Source organism: Tiliqua scincoides, chromosome 7 (assembly GCF_035046505.1).
Source record: "Tiliqua scincoides isolate rTilSci1 chromosome 7, rTilSci1.hap2, whole genome shotgun sequence".
Lineage (NCBI taxonomy): Eukaryota > Metazoa > Chordata > Lepidosauria > Squamata > Scincidae > Tiliqua > Tiliqua scincoides.
Window position 1 is genome coordinate 50,053,599 of NC_089827.1, and position 14,804 is coordinate 50,068,402.

Consider the following 14,804-nt stretch of genomic DNA (forward strand, 5'->3'; position numbering starts at 1 on the left):
ATGCAGCTCAGTGATGATGATCTCTTTGCAGCACTTTAGGACTTCAGCAGGGATGCTGTCTTTTCCAGGTGCCTTGCCAAAGGCAAGGGAGTCCAGGGCCACGTGAAGTTCTTCTAGGGTTGGTTCACTGTCAAGCTCCTCCAGCACAGGCAGGCACTCAATGTTGTTCAGCGCTTCTTCGGTGACTACATTTTCTCTGGAATATAGCTCAGAGTAGTGCTGCACCCAGCGTTCCATCTGCTGCGCCCGATCCTGGATGACCTCGCCTGTTGCAGACTTCAGAGGGGCAATTTTCTTCTGTGTTGGACCTAGGGCCTGCTTGATACCATCATACATCCCCTTGATGTTGCCTGTGTCAGCTGCTATCTGTATCTCGGAACAGAGCTGAAGCCAGTAGTCGTTAGCACATCTCCTGGCAGCCTGCTGGACTTTGCTGCGAGCACCTCGGAGGACCTGCAGGTTGCGCTCACTGGGACAGGCTTGACCAGAGTCCTGGAAATTGGTCCTGGCTTGACCAGAGTCCTGGCTTGACCAGAGTCCTGGAAATGTGGCCTGTATGCTGGGAGAACAATTTAGCTTGCATGATATTATAACCAGATATATAGAAAATCACAACTAAAAGGCAAAAGGGGATTTTCACGTAACAGCAGTGGCAACCATTTTGGCACTGCTGCTCCTCTGGGTGCTGGACAGCTCAGGACTGGGCTAATGGATGGGCCAGCCTTTATTGTGATCCTTAGAGGTTTCCCATTCAGCACTTAGCAGACCCAGGCCTACTTAGCTTCAGGAAGTTTCTACATCGCATATCTTTGCTAAAATGCCAGAGATAATTAATTGTGATAACTGGTTCTTTTTACTAGTATAATACAGGCAAATCATTCATTGTTGCAAAAATGTATTATTTTATTCCGAGAACCTTCACTTAGACTGTTCTCACCAATGCTATTATTAATAATTATTAGGGATGCACAAACCTCCCACTGCCTGCCCTGAAAGAATAGTTGCTGGCTAACAGAATGCGCACAAATCCTTGAGGGTTTTGCAACCAGCAGCATTGCTAGGGGAGTGTGGGCCGCACCAGGTGACGCACAAGGGGGGTGATGTGCACTGGGGGGATGACGCGCTAATGTTGCACGGTGTCTTTAGGGTTCAAAACTAACTCAGCAGACTGAAATTGTGGTGATTTCCAAGTCTTTATTCATTGCCAGCAATGGGCTTCTCTTGGTGGTTCAAAAAGGGGAACACAGAGAGCTGTGGTCTCTCAGTGTCCCAGAGAAAAAGCAACATTCCCTGCTGGGTGTGACCATTTATACCTGTGGGTTCTTTGTCTCGAGAAAACTCCAGTCATATTTGTTAGAGCCTGTGATGTCGGATATGGGGATATTTCCATTGGCTATTGCCATATCTGGAGCATACATTTAAATGTATGCTTCAGGGGAGGGCACCAGGATGAGGTCTCTTGTTATCTGGTGTGCTCCCTGGGGCATTTGGTGGGCCGCTGTGAGATACAGGAAGCTGGACTAGATGGGCCTATGGCCTGATCCAGTGGGGCTGTTCTTATGTTCTTAAATATCTCAGGTTACTGTATTCGCCATTTTGGAGAACTCCTCCCCTTTCTGTAATGTCAATACTATTTCAAAAGGGGGCAGTGTGCCTCTATCTTAATTTTCCCAATTACACTAATCTTGTAATAATTCATTTATTTTAATCCGTGTTTATACTTATTTTAACCACCAATTTATTCTCTCTTCTAATCTAATTTTAATTATTTTGTAACTTTTTCCTACAAGAAGTTATTATAGGATTTCTAATTTCCATAAAATCTCTCTTCTCTGATATAAGTTGCATTTTCAAGAGAAATCTCTAGCTGGAGGCCTCTCTCTCCCACATTCCTGAAGCTTCTTCCTTATCAGATTCTGCCAACTTTGATATGTAGTTCATATCTGTTCTGTCAACTTTGAGTTTGAACAGACTCCCTGTTAATGAGTCTGTGCCTACCAAGATTAATTATTATTCCTTATTATTAGAAATATTCTTAAATTCACTATCTATTCTGGCGCCTAGGAAAGTCTGGGCATTTTAGTTAGTTGTCAGGTTTGAAATATTCCTGCTTAGATAAGAATTCCACATTCCACATTAGCTGTACTGCCTTTATTTTGCAAGCTTCACTCTAAGGCAGACTTAAATCCTTTTAACTTTGTTTTCCCTTATTAATTTAACTAATATTCAGCAAAGAATATACTTGCTAACTTGCTACTTTCCTTTTAAATGACTTTAGAACAGCTTTTAAAGTCCCTATTTGGTACTTGAGCATCTGAATCAAACTGTTCAGAAGCTGCATTTTCACTTGTGGACTTCATGTGGCTTCTGTTGACCTCTAATCTCTCCTACTAATTATTTTACAACTTTTACCCAAACAAAACACTTCTGCTGGTAGCAGAATCTGTCACTCTCTATCTACTGTTATTGCTCTGGCTAATTTGCTACTGTTTTAGAGATCATAAAAGGGAATTTGTCTAATCGTAGGCCTTTCAGTCTGCAGCCTAACTCTTAGATGTTACACTGTTTCTCTGTAAATACATTATTTTAAACTTTATTTTGGTTTAACAATGTCTTTTGGCTTTTAAAATAATCCAATGTGCTCTTCTGTGTGTTTTTCCCTTCTCTGCTCAATACTGTCTTAGAATTGCAGATGAAGAGGGGGGATTCCAGCAGCAAGCAGTTAGTCAAGGGGATTCTTTGAAGCTTCAGCTTGAATCTATAAATTTTACCTAGTTAGCTTGACAACTAATTGCTGTTATCTTGATTGTGTCAAATTGGTTTATTGCTTAAGCAATTAACTACCTCTGTTTATCTATCTGGGACCTCTGTGTGTTAGGCTAGCTCTGATTCTGAAGGGTGACACAGAGTTCATTTGATTTTACTGTATTCTTTTATTCCCTAACTTATTTCCTAACTTATTCTTTTATTTCTTATTTACCCATTTCCTTTACTTATTATACTTCTCATTTAATTTTGTTCTTATAAAAGACCAATTAGGAAGTATCCTTGATTCCTTCCTAACAGACTTTCCTTTGAGGACTCCTAGCTTGTAGTCCTTCCTCTAAGGCTTCTGGGTAAGAAGGATCTAAACTCTTCTTGGCAACTGTGCTTGTGAACATGCTAACATCCCTCTAACATAACATAACATTTGGCTCATACATACATTCTGATATCCCAAATGCTCTCTCTCTCATGAGTCTTCTTTGTGAGATGTATTTGCATCTAAAATATTTTGGTTCAGCATAATGGCTACATACAACTTGTAACTTCCAGGGCCTTCCCTCACTAAAATCGCGGTTTTAGGAGCATCCCCATCATGCCATATACCGCTGGATGCGGAATTTCCAGCAGAATGCAATGCAAGACACTGGAGTGAAATAGCTCCTTTCCTTCAAAAGTTATGGCCAAAAAACCAGAAAGAAAAAAATGCATGGAGCCCTATGGAAAGTGAAACCAAGCCGTATCACGCATTTGATCGTGAGTAGGCATACGTGCCTTAGTCCATCGGAAAGGGCAAACTGAGAGGAATCCAATGATACCAAAATGGTCCCTATCCAATGAATGCAGCTTCCAAAAAACACCCAAGAAGGAGGTCCCTTCCTCCCAGCTGCGAGTGTATTGAGCCCTATGGAAAGCGAAACTAAGCCACACGGTTGTGTTTACTCACGAGTAGACAGATGTGCCTTGGCTTGTGGTCAGGCCAGGCAAAGGGAAATGTGAGGATACCAGAATGGTCCCGATCCTATGGAACTGGAGCACAACAAATGCTCCAGAAAGCAGCCTTCCCCCCGTACTAAAAAGGACAAAACAAAGAGGCTTGAACTGGTAAGGGGAATGTTTTCTATTTTGCACTTGTAAAGCCAGGTGGGTCTTTATCCTGATATGCTTGAAATAGAAGAACTTTAAACTGGGCACTGGGGAGGGCTGAAAATCTTACTGATTCTTTGGGAGGGGTGTTATTGCAGGCAGACTACAGAGAAAATTCACTTGGTGGAACAGAACGGGCTCCCCTTTATTTAATTATTTCTTTTATTTTAATTTAATTATTTATATTGATTTATTTTAATTTGCTTAATAATGTCACTTCTGGCTATGACATCACTTCCAATGGGTTCTGGACAGATTGTCATTCTAAAAACTGGGTCCCGGTGCTAAAAGTTTGAGAACTGCTGCAATAAGGTGTTAGTACGTTGACGGGTGTGTGTGAGACTCTACAAGTTTTCAAAATCACTAAAATCAGAGTTTGGAGAAATAATACTATCATGTTATATATCAATCAATGCGTAATTTCATGCAGAATGCAATGAAACAAACCACATTTTAATATCTGTGTTCTATCAAAAGCTACAGCCAAAAAACCAGTAGGGGTGGGGCAATGGTACATCACCACGATGATCACCTGGGGTGTTGCCCTGCCCACTGCATGGGGTGACGTGCAGGTCTCCCACACTGGGTGAAACAAATCCTAGTGACGCCACTGTTTGCAACCTATCGATGTGGCATACCAATCTTATAATAAAATAATACATTTTATATCATTGCTTTCTGAAAACACACCAGTGTTATTATATGTTTCTTAAACAGTCAAATAAACTTTGCAAATTTCTCTTCTCAGGAAAACCTCAAAGTAGTTGCAGCAAAAAATGGGTACATCATGTTCTCCAACTTGCTGGAGGTAAGGTTGTATGATTTTCCAACCATTTAGTGCTGTTTTCAAGTCCACAATTCAACTTAAAGCATCAGTCTGTAGTGTGGATATCCCTCAATGATTGCAGGTACTAAACAGAGAGAGGCTGATTCAGCCTTACCCCAGTGTAGCCATCCACTTTAATTTGTTTGTAGTTGACCATTGAGAAAATCCGTTTTTATTCTGTTTCAGAGCTCAGGAATAATGAGTCTTATCAATAACCCTCTCCATCAACCAGTCACTTTGTTCTGGCCCTCTGACAAAGTGATCAGGGCTCTGCCAAAGGACCAGCAGGATTTACTATTTAAAATGTCGGACAAGGGAAAACTGCAGCAGTATTTGAAATTCCATATAATTGGAAGTGCTAAGGTAGGGGTTTTCAGTCTATCATTGCAGGTTAGTTATAATATGGAAGTACTGGACTGTCTAAAGCTCTTCCTTCTTTCTTCATATCTTCCACAGATTCTATCCTATGCCCTCCCTACCTCTGACTCATTGAAGACACTTCAAGGTTCTGATCTCAGTGTGACGTGTGGTGATGATGAGACCAATATTGTGAGTATTCTGTCAGTACATTAGCCGTTTCTGGATTTTTGACCACTCCCACTCTATTGCCCCATCATAAGTGTATGGCTTTTTGGTTCAAAGGAGACCAGAATAGTATTACTGCATTTTTATTCAAAATATAACAGCACAGTGCAGTGAGAATCTGTCAAGATTCACTGGAAGTGATGTCATGACTGGATGACATCATCAAGCAGTCGGTAATCCTACTCACACTTACCCAGGAGTAAGTCCCATTTACTATCATTATTAAAAGCATGTACATAGTAGCTTGTTAAAAGTACAGATCTCCCCAAATGCCGTCACATAGCATGTTGGCATCAAGTCTAATATACTAAAAATAAAATATTGAAATGAATGGGGACCCAACCTAAAATTGGCTCGGAACCCACCTAGTGGGTCCTGACCCACAGTTTGAGAAGATGCTTACCTGGATTACTGGCATAGTGTTAAGATGTACAAACCAGTACAGTGCCTAACATCATGTTTCCCAATTCTCTAAACAACAATCTGAGCATTGAGAATGCAAGATGCTCTTAAGTGCTCCCCAAAGCTGAACTGACGTGATCTAGGTAATCATCTTCCTGATGGCAATGAAAGAACTGATCATCCAATGAACATGCATACTTTGGGCCTGAATGTATTAAATGTTATCCTACGAATAAAAATTCAAATATTACTTTGGAAATGAGAAATATTGGCTTCAGGGCACATTTTAAATTTATATGTAGAACTCAACTTCCTTTTTTTATTTAAAAAAAAAAAAGCAAGAAAACAAAACTTTGACTCACAAACATGATGATTATGCTTCCTGTTTTCAAAAATGCAGTGGATTTCCTGCTGAAACAATGTTAACTTGAAAACTTTTTCCTTCAGGGTGAATTGTTCCTCAATGAAAGGAGGTGCAAGATAGTACAAAGGCAGTTGGAGTTTAATGGTGGCGTTGCTTATGGTATTGACTGCATGTTGACAGATCCTACCCTTGGAGGTCGCTGTGACACTTTTATCACCTCTGATTTTTCGGTTAGTCCTTCCATCTGAATTTCAAAATAATCCAGTACATTTTACATATGCAGGTGCCATGTGTTGTTGTTGTTAAGAATATTTATAAACTGTTTTTCAGTTAAAAAAAATTCACAAAGCAATTTATAGACAAAAATTAAATGTGCATGTACATAGAGCTCCTGCATGTGCAAGGGATCGCTGCATATACAGGAGCTATTTCTGTGCACTGGAGCTCACCTATATACCTAAATCAGAGCCTACTAATATAATCCTGTGCATGCTATTTAGAAGTTAATTCATGGGCAACCCAATCCTAACAAGCACTGGCTCAGCAGGGCCACATGGCCTCTGCCATATCCAGTGCTCATCTAAGGTCTTCTTGGAGTAAGGAGATATTTTTCCTCTACCCCAAGTAACACCCAGCCTGCCCTATGGAGCTACACAGATCTTTACTAGCTATTTAGTTGCTGGAAGTCCAAGCAGCCCATTGTAATGCTTGCTGGCCAAGGTGGGGGGCTAGGATATGGCAGAGGCTTGCTCCACCGATCCTGCCCCCCCTTCCAGGCCTGATCTGCCCCCTTCCACCCTCCCTCACCCCTCTCCCCACTTCTGAACCACCTACTGCCACCTGCACTGTGCTGCAGAAGACCTGAGTACAGCATTGGCAGGGAGGTACAGGCCTTTCCGCCAGAACTACTCACTCTCTGGGTGTTAAGATGTGCCTTACAGCATGTTTGTGACACACTCCACGAATGAAGGGACTGCTGCACCAGCAGATCTTCAGTTTAGGATTGGGCTCTGAGCTAAGTTAGAGATCTATAGTATGCTGCTTTAAAATCTTAATTTTGCTGAAGTCAAGGAAGAATGCCCATTCATTTAATTACTATCACAATTTGATCTAGTTGTTGAACCCTATTAATTTACAGAAGAAGATGAATGACTTCAAGCTAAAATAAATACAAACAGACAAAATGTCCTCATTGCTGCATTACCATATGACTGCACTTTAATTGATTAAATTGCAAACCCAACTTCTGGTTTGACCAGAAGTCACTTCCATATTATATATGATTGCACAGATAATTTGATCCACTCTGCCTTTTTCACCAAAGTTATGTTCATTTGGCTTGCTTTTTATATGTGCCCACTTGCATTTAGAGGCTCTACACATGGACAAGTGTGCGCTCTGTACAGAGGTTTGGCTGAATGTGCAGAACGTATGTTGGAGGTGCTAACATGATTCCATAACCCTTCCTCCCCATGTGCATTCAGTGCATCCTACTTTTGATGTAAACAGGGCTCATATAAGAACAAAACAAATTGAAAATCGATACAGCTTTGGAAAGAGATTGGTGGCAAAGATCACAAGAAATGATGTTTATGAACAAAACCACATAATCAAAAATACATTAGAGACCCCCTGGTGTTATGTGAGCTATCTATCTTATACAAAATGTGAGAACCTATTTGTTGTTGGAATGTTGACAGCCACCACTGTGAGGCTTCAAGATGCATATGTCTTTTGTGAGTTGCAATTAAAATGTAATGGCTAGACGATGTGTTATGTATTTGCAGTGTGACTGAGATAATAAAGTATCAATTTTTAAAAGTTATAGACTGTATCAGAGAAATCGTATTTCTGTTTCCCTGCAGGGAGACTGCAGGAATTGTTACAGAAATTTTCAGTGTCCTCCCGGGAGTAAACCTATGGTAATTACAGTCATGTAATTTAAATGAATGAATTGTAATATGAAACCTCAGAGAAATGGACAAACTGTAAGCAAATCCATATATTAACAAAGCAACTGTCACAATAATATCTCCAAGCATTCAGCTCCCTTTATGGTTAGTAATGAGTTAGGGATGGTGTTACAGAGTCAAGATAAGATGCTTCCAATGCTTCCATCCATAAGATGCATTTGGATTCCAGATTTGGATTGTTCTTTATTAAGTCATACTCTCTCAGTCCTTACTTGATACATGCTCAGTGGAAACCACTAGCAGCCATTGTGTGGCAGCTAATGGGGAATGGATGCCCAACTGTAGCTTTAAGCACTGGGAGGTAGCACTGGAGGAAAGGGGTGACTCAGCATCATGCAAGTGCACAGTTGCTGCCTGGAGAGTGGCCTTTGCTGATACCAGCAGCTCACCCTAGGTGGGACCCTCCCATTAGCAACCATGTATTTAGGAGGTTCCTTAGTCTACACTCTATATTGCCACTACCACTAGGTGGTGCTCAAAGGAGCATGGGAGTTCCTATGCATGGGAGCATGGGAGTCGCCATGCAGAGGCCATCAGTGGCTGAACCTAATGAATAGTCACCACAGTTTAGGATTATATCAACCGTCTCAAGTAAGTAGTTGTAGCTGTGGTTATTGTTGTTGTCTCTTCCCCCCCCCCCCCCCAACACACACAGACCCAACTTCCACATCCTGGCTTTGTGACTCCAACTTCCTATGTATGATCCTGGGGTTTTACTTCTGTTACATTGTTTCAGCCCATGTTTATGATGTACCTCTCTTGCCCTAATGTCTATAGGGACATATATACAATATAAACATATGTACATGTTATACCAATTTAACTTTTATGGATTCTCCCAGAGAATCCTGGGAATTCTAGTCTGAAACTGGTGCTGAGAATTCTGCATTCTTAATCCTTCTCACAAAACTACAGTTCCCAGTGTTCCCTGGTGAGATAAAATTACTTTTAAACCAGTTGAAGTCTATTGTATAGACACTTCCAAAGTCCTTCACAAATAACTTAGGACAGGTTTTTGCACCCATAACCTATGCGCATTTGGTTACTCAGTTTGATTGTTTCTCTCCATATACATGCAGCAACATCTCAGAACATCCTGGTAACCAGGATTGGGCTGCATTCAGAGACTTCTAATTTCCCCTTTTTTTTTTCTTTTTTTTTTGTGTGTGTGTGCATTTGTTTTGGGTTGTCCATCTTCAAATGTCCATTCAAAAGGGAGAGAAAAAGTCATGCACTTATGTAATCAGTCATAGAATTTTGGAAGGCTGTCGGCAGGATTGCAGTATGATGGTCAGGATACCACAGTGTTGCAAGAGCTATTTTGGGAATGACTGTCAAGGTAAGACTTTTCAAGGCTGAACATTTGAGAAGTTTCTGGAAAGGGATACATGAAACTTTGGCTGGGAGGGGAGGAGATCAGGCCAAGGAGGCAGGTAGATTGAGGAGAGGAAGGGGGCAATATCAGCAGCAGCAGCAATCTAACTCAGAGCTACTATCTATTCTCCAGCCTGCCCAGGAGGGCCAGAAGCTCCATGTAATAATCATGGCTCATGTGAGGATGGATACGCTGGCACCGGGCAATGCATATGTAACAGTGGCTTCAATGGGACTTCATGTGAGCTCTGTCTGCCAGGAAGATATGGCTTGGATTGCAGACGTAAGTTTCATGCAGATGTCAGTCAGTTATGTCATCCTACTTCTGGGAACACATAATCAGGATAGGAGAGTGAGCATGGCTTCCTCAATCCAGAGCTGACTTCAACACTTCCAGTTTAAGCATTCAGCCCAGGATATGCACTGAGCTGGCACATGATGTAATTACGTTGTTGAAGCAAAGCAGGTCTGGGTCTGGTTAGGGCCTGAATAGGAGATTGCCTGAGAACCCCACACTTGTATGTCACTTCGGGTTCCATGCCAAGAGGTTCAGATACAAATGAAATAAATAATGAATTCTCTACCCTTAGCCTTAGCTAACTCACAATCTCAACACCTCTTTTCCCAGTTTGTTAGCTGGGATAATAACTGGAAACCGCTTTTGTATATTGCAAGCCTGCAAACTTGTGAGTCACAGGCCAAAATGTACTATAGCCCATCACTGAAGGGCCAAATTAGAAATTACTGTATGCTATGCAGCTGCATAATATACATACTTTTCCTTGTTAAATGTATGGGCCTGAATCAGGCCAATAGGAAGTGGAAAAGGGGACCTTTTTAAATCTACTACAGGTCCAATCCAGATTTCCCCCTATGCTTCCGTCCACCCTGTGATTGGCTCAGGGAGATAAAATTCCAGTGACATATTCTATTTAACAAGCACACAGCTGCAAATCACATGCTTAAATAACTGCCTGGTGTCATGAACAAAAGAATGTCTTGTTTAACCCTTCATTGGTGAGCTATATTCATATCTGTGAATCACAAAGTGTACAGGCCTACAGTATATAATACAGCTGCCTGTGTCTTGTACCCCACAAACAAGGCTTCAACTTAATTTTCTAAATATTAGAGGCAGTAAAAAAAATGTCTTTATTAGGACCTTAATGCAACATCCAAGCTTTAGAGTTACATAGAATGCTTCCTAATTATCATGCTCTGAACAGTCTAATGATATTCTTTTTGCAGCCTGTGAGTGCACAGTGCATGGACAGTGTGATGAAGGAATTTCTGGATCAGGAGACTGTTTCTGTGAAACTGGATGGACTGGTCGGCTCTGTGAAACTGAACTTGGTCTGATTATTTAACAGTAACATTAAGTTATATCTTACAAAACAGGTTTTTTCTTGCCATTACTTTTTAGGACTGTCAAACAATTTATGGCCCATTCCTATGGGCTTTTTACTATAGTGCAGGGGTGCCCAAACTTGCGGCCCTTGCAGACTCCCAGTCTAGCTCACGGGAGCCCTCAGTCTCCAATGAGCCTCTGTCCCTCCAGAGATTTGTTGGAGCCCATGCTGGCCCAATGCAACTGCTCTCAGTGTGAGGGCAACTGTTTGACCTGTCACGTGAGCTGTGGAACGAGGGCTCCCTCCATTGCTTGCCGTTTCATGTCTGTGATGCATCAGTGGCAGTGAAGAAAGGCCGGCCTTGCTTTGTGCAAGGCCTTTTATAGGCCTTGAGCTATTGCAAGACCTTCATTCATTCATATAAGTTCCATCTCTAATATATTGATTTATGTAAATTTGTTCAAATTTTAAATGTAAATTAATTCTTTTTTTTCCTGGGCTCCTGACACAGTGTCAGAGAGATGATGTGGCCCTCCTGCCAAAAAGTTTGGACACCCCTGCTATAGTGGGACTCATGTCCCACTGGCATAAAAGGCCTATGACAGCTTGAAGATTATACAACTGCTGGACCATTTGATGCTGCTGCCAGAAGTCAACTGCAGTGGTGGATCCCCATTGCCATGCATCCCAGAAGGCACCCGGACATGCAGGCTGGCATAGGGGCAGTTCATGGGCATAAAGTGGAGGGCAAGGAGAATAACTAGGCAGAAGAGGGAGGAATCAGGGAGCATGTCGAGGGCAGGAGAGTGTGGATCCAGTTGCAGTGACTTTTGCCAGATCCTATCTCCCATTTTCCAACTCAACACATCCTAGCTCTCCTTGGATTTGTGCCAGCAAAATGACTGCTATAGGTCTGAGGATACCCATAGACAATTGGGTAACCTACCAGGAGGTAAATAAAAAAAATATTACAGTAGTTATTGTCTGCACATTGTCCAATTTCCCACCACCACCAAAGCATGCACCAAACAGTTCGTTGGCATGGCTGCATGGTATGGGGAGGGGGGTAGGATTGGGCTGATAGTTATTTTTGTCCATAACCAATCTTGCTTCCGATTAATGAACATGCTGGAATCAATATCTTTTACATGTTCTCATTCATTCCAAGATTCTGGAATTAAGTTATTCCAATCAGAATTAAGTGATTGAGGTCACAATCTTAACCCACTTTCCAGCATCAGCCTAAGGGCAATGTAGCTCTGAGGTAAGGGAACAAACATTCCCTTACTTTGAGGGGGGCTCTGTGAGTCCCACCCAACTGCAGGATGAAGCATGCGTTCCATTGGCACAGCTATGCCAGTGCTAGAAAGTTGGTTTAGATTTGGCCCCAACTAATTTTTAATTGTGTGTTACTTCCTGGGAAGTTTGCTTTGAATTGCAGCTAATAGTGTTCCTTAGGCCATCCATTGCAATATGTAGATACAATGTCATGTATTTACATTACCAACTTTTATTAAGTGGCCTATCTCATGGGGTGAACCTTAATTTGTGAGAACTCACACAGTAAAGCCTGTAAAGCACGTAAAAACAATTGCATAAATGTTAAGCATCACCATAAGAGCATGACTCCAGAAGGCAATGTATTTCCTTACCTATCCTCACTCATTCATCATAACACCTGAAACCAGAATGTGCTGATTTAAATCGGAGGTTTTAAAGAGGACTAGCAAAATGCCTTCATTTAACACAGTGGTTTGAATCAGCATTTCCATTTATAGTTTACTTATGGTACCTCAGAACTTTAGTCAAAGGAAAAGAAGAGAGATTTCATTGTCATCAGTGCCACAACCTATTCCACATATTAATTCCACCCAATATCCCTAACCAGTACAATCCGCTATTGCCGATGTAGTACCTGTGCTTCCTGGTCATTACACAACTGTACCATCTTGGAACAACATCAAAGACTGCAGTACTACACTAACTGATTACTCATTGCCTTTTGTCATACTGATGCAACAACCATAAGCTCTGTCTGTGAGATGGCTACACTGATTATTCACACACAAGAAGTCAGAAGAATATTATTGACACCTGAGGTACTCGGTACATCTGCTCATTGTTCAACCATAGCCAGTCATCACAAGCAAGGTCTATAACAGACATGAAACAGCCACAACTGAAACCATTTATGGTTGATGCATCTGAGCTACTTAATTTGATTCAGTGTGCAGGGATGCAATCTGGACCACCTTCACCACCCCCTTAGTTTTGTCTATTTAGAATTTTCCTGCAGTCTAGAGATGATGCCAAATGTTTGAATAGTGGTCTTAACTTCCTTCACAGCTTCCTCCCCTGTGTGTTCACCCAGCTGTTCCATTAATGCAGTGTGCAAAGAACACAATACCTGCCAGTGTAAGCCATATTACAGTGGAGACGGAATCACATGCACAGGTAAAGTTGCTGACTGCCAGTGGAAAAATTAACTGTGAATTAAACATTGGAAAATGAATGCGTTTTGACCCCAGTCTTTCCTCATGCACGCATCTCTTCTCCTTCACACAGTTCCTATCCAAAATGATCAAGCATGCAAGTATCTGTACACACCACAAATATGTATTTTAATGAGTTGTTATCAGATTCAAAATAGGGCTATGTCCTCCCTTCCTCCCTGTAGGTCCACTTGTGCCCATGATGTGAAGGGGGGTGGGTTTCATCGCAGCTGGGGATCATACAGAAGGAACTGATCAGTGTGTTCTGCACTGCTTCTTCATTTGAAGAACAGCATCTCTGGATTGGGATCTCATAGGATTTGAGGGGTCTTTCATTCTCTCTCTTGTAAAGACTGCAGTTTCCAATGTGCTAATTAGCCAAGCAAATTAGACAAGCCCTGCTATCCATTTTAGCTCTGACCTTTCCATCTAAGCCTTTAGCTTAAAGCTTGAAGAGTTATGTACTCGTCTATGTTCTCCTCCCGAAAACGTGTCCAAGAAAAAATGTAGCCCCAGATCTAGAATTCAGCAAGGGCTGGTTTTCCCTTAGTTATTTACGGAAACGTTTATGTTTAGGCAGAGTGTAGACAAGAGTGCCTGTTTTTCCCTAGGTTGCTATGCAAAATCTAGAAATTTGAAGTTAGTAGGGTTGCAGACATCATTTCTGTCTATATCTATTGTTATTTGACCAAAGTGTCAGTAGTCTTCTGAACTGAGAAAAATATTTTCTCTGTTGTTGTGCGTATAACTATCCATACATTCCCATTCTGCCTGAAATTGCACATGAAAGGCTCTAAGGTTAAAAGAGTACATGTGCTTATTATTGATGGGCTTAAAAATCCCACAGCACAAGCCTGTGTGTGTCTACTCAGAAGTAAGTTCCAATGTGTTCAATGGCACTTACTCCCAAGAAAGTGTGTTTAGGATTGTGTTGATATTTCTGTCCCCTGAAAGCCGACCTCTATTACCCTTGCTGCATTACAAAACTGATGCGGAGCTTCAAAAATAGCTTGCAATGTTGCAGAGCTTGCAGTGTAATAGAAGCCCTGTCATAGTCTTCTCTGGATTAATTAATTAATTACTCTGCTTTCAGCAGAGGAAACGCAGGGTAGGAATCTTTTAATGAATTAAATCTTTTAATTCATTAAAAGATTTCTAACCCCCTTTCCTCCGCTAAAAGCAGAGGCGAGTTGAAAATAAATAAATAAAAATTTAATATACAATAGGTATTGGCAACCTTCAGTCTCGAAAGACTATGGTATCGCGCTCTGAAAGGTGGTTCTGGCACAGCGTCTAGTGTGGCTGAAAAGGCCAATCCGGGAGTGACAATCCCTTCCACACCGGGAGCAAGTGCAGTCTGTCCCTGGTCTGTCTCCCTGGCTATGGGCCTTCCTTCTTTGCCTCTTAGCCTCAGACTGTTGGCAAAGTGTCTCTTCAAACTGGGAAAGGCCATGCTGCACAGCCTGCCTCCAAGCGGGCCGCTCAGAGGCCAGGGTTTCCCACTTGTTGAGGTCCATCCCTAAGGCCTTC

General features: G+C 41.7%; 1 protein-coding gene across 1 annotated transcript in view; it reads left to right on the forward strand.

Moving 5' to 3' along the window:
* STAB2 (stabilin 2) overlaps positions 1-14,804 on the forward strand; it is a 110,978-nt gene that overhangs the window by 75,363 nt on the left and 20,811 nt on the right. Inside the window, exons 50-58 of the mRNA XM_066633261.1 lie at positions 4,658-4,717; positions 4,922-5,098; positions 5,192-5,284; positions 6,170-6,316; positions 7,952-8,008; positions 9,275-9,398; positions 9,567-9,716; positions 10,682-10,786; positions 13,129-13,236. Of these exons, the coding sequence (XP_066489358.1) occupies positions 4,658-4,717; positions 4,922-5,098; positions 5,192-5,284; positions 6,170-6,316; positions 7,952-8,008; positions 9,275-9,398; positions 9,567-9,716; positions 10,682-10,786; positions 13,129-13,236 (1,021 nt within the window). The remainder of the gene's footprint in view (positions 1-4,657; positions 4,718-4,921; positions 5,099-5,191; positions 5,285-6,169; positions 6,317-7,951; positions 8,009-9,274; positions 9,399-9,566; positions 9,717-10,681; positions 10,787-13,128; positions 13,237-14,804) is intronic.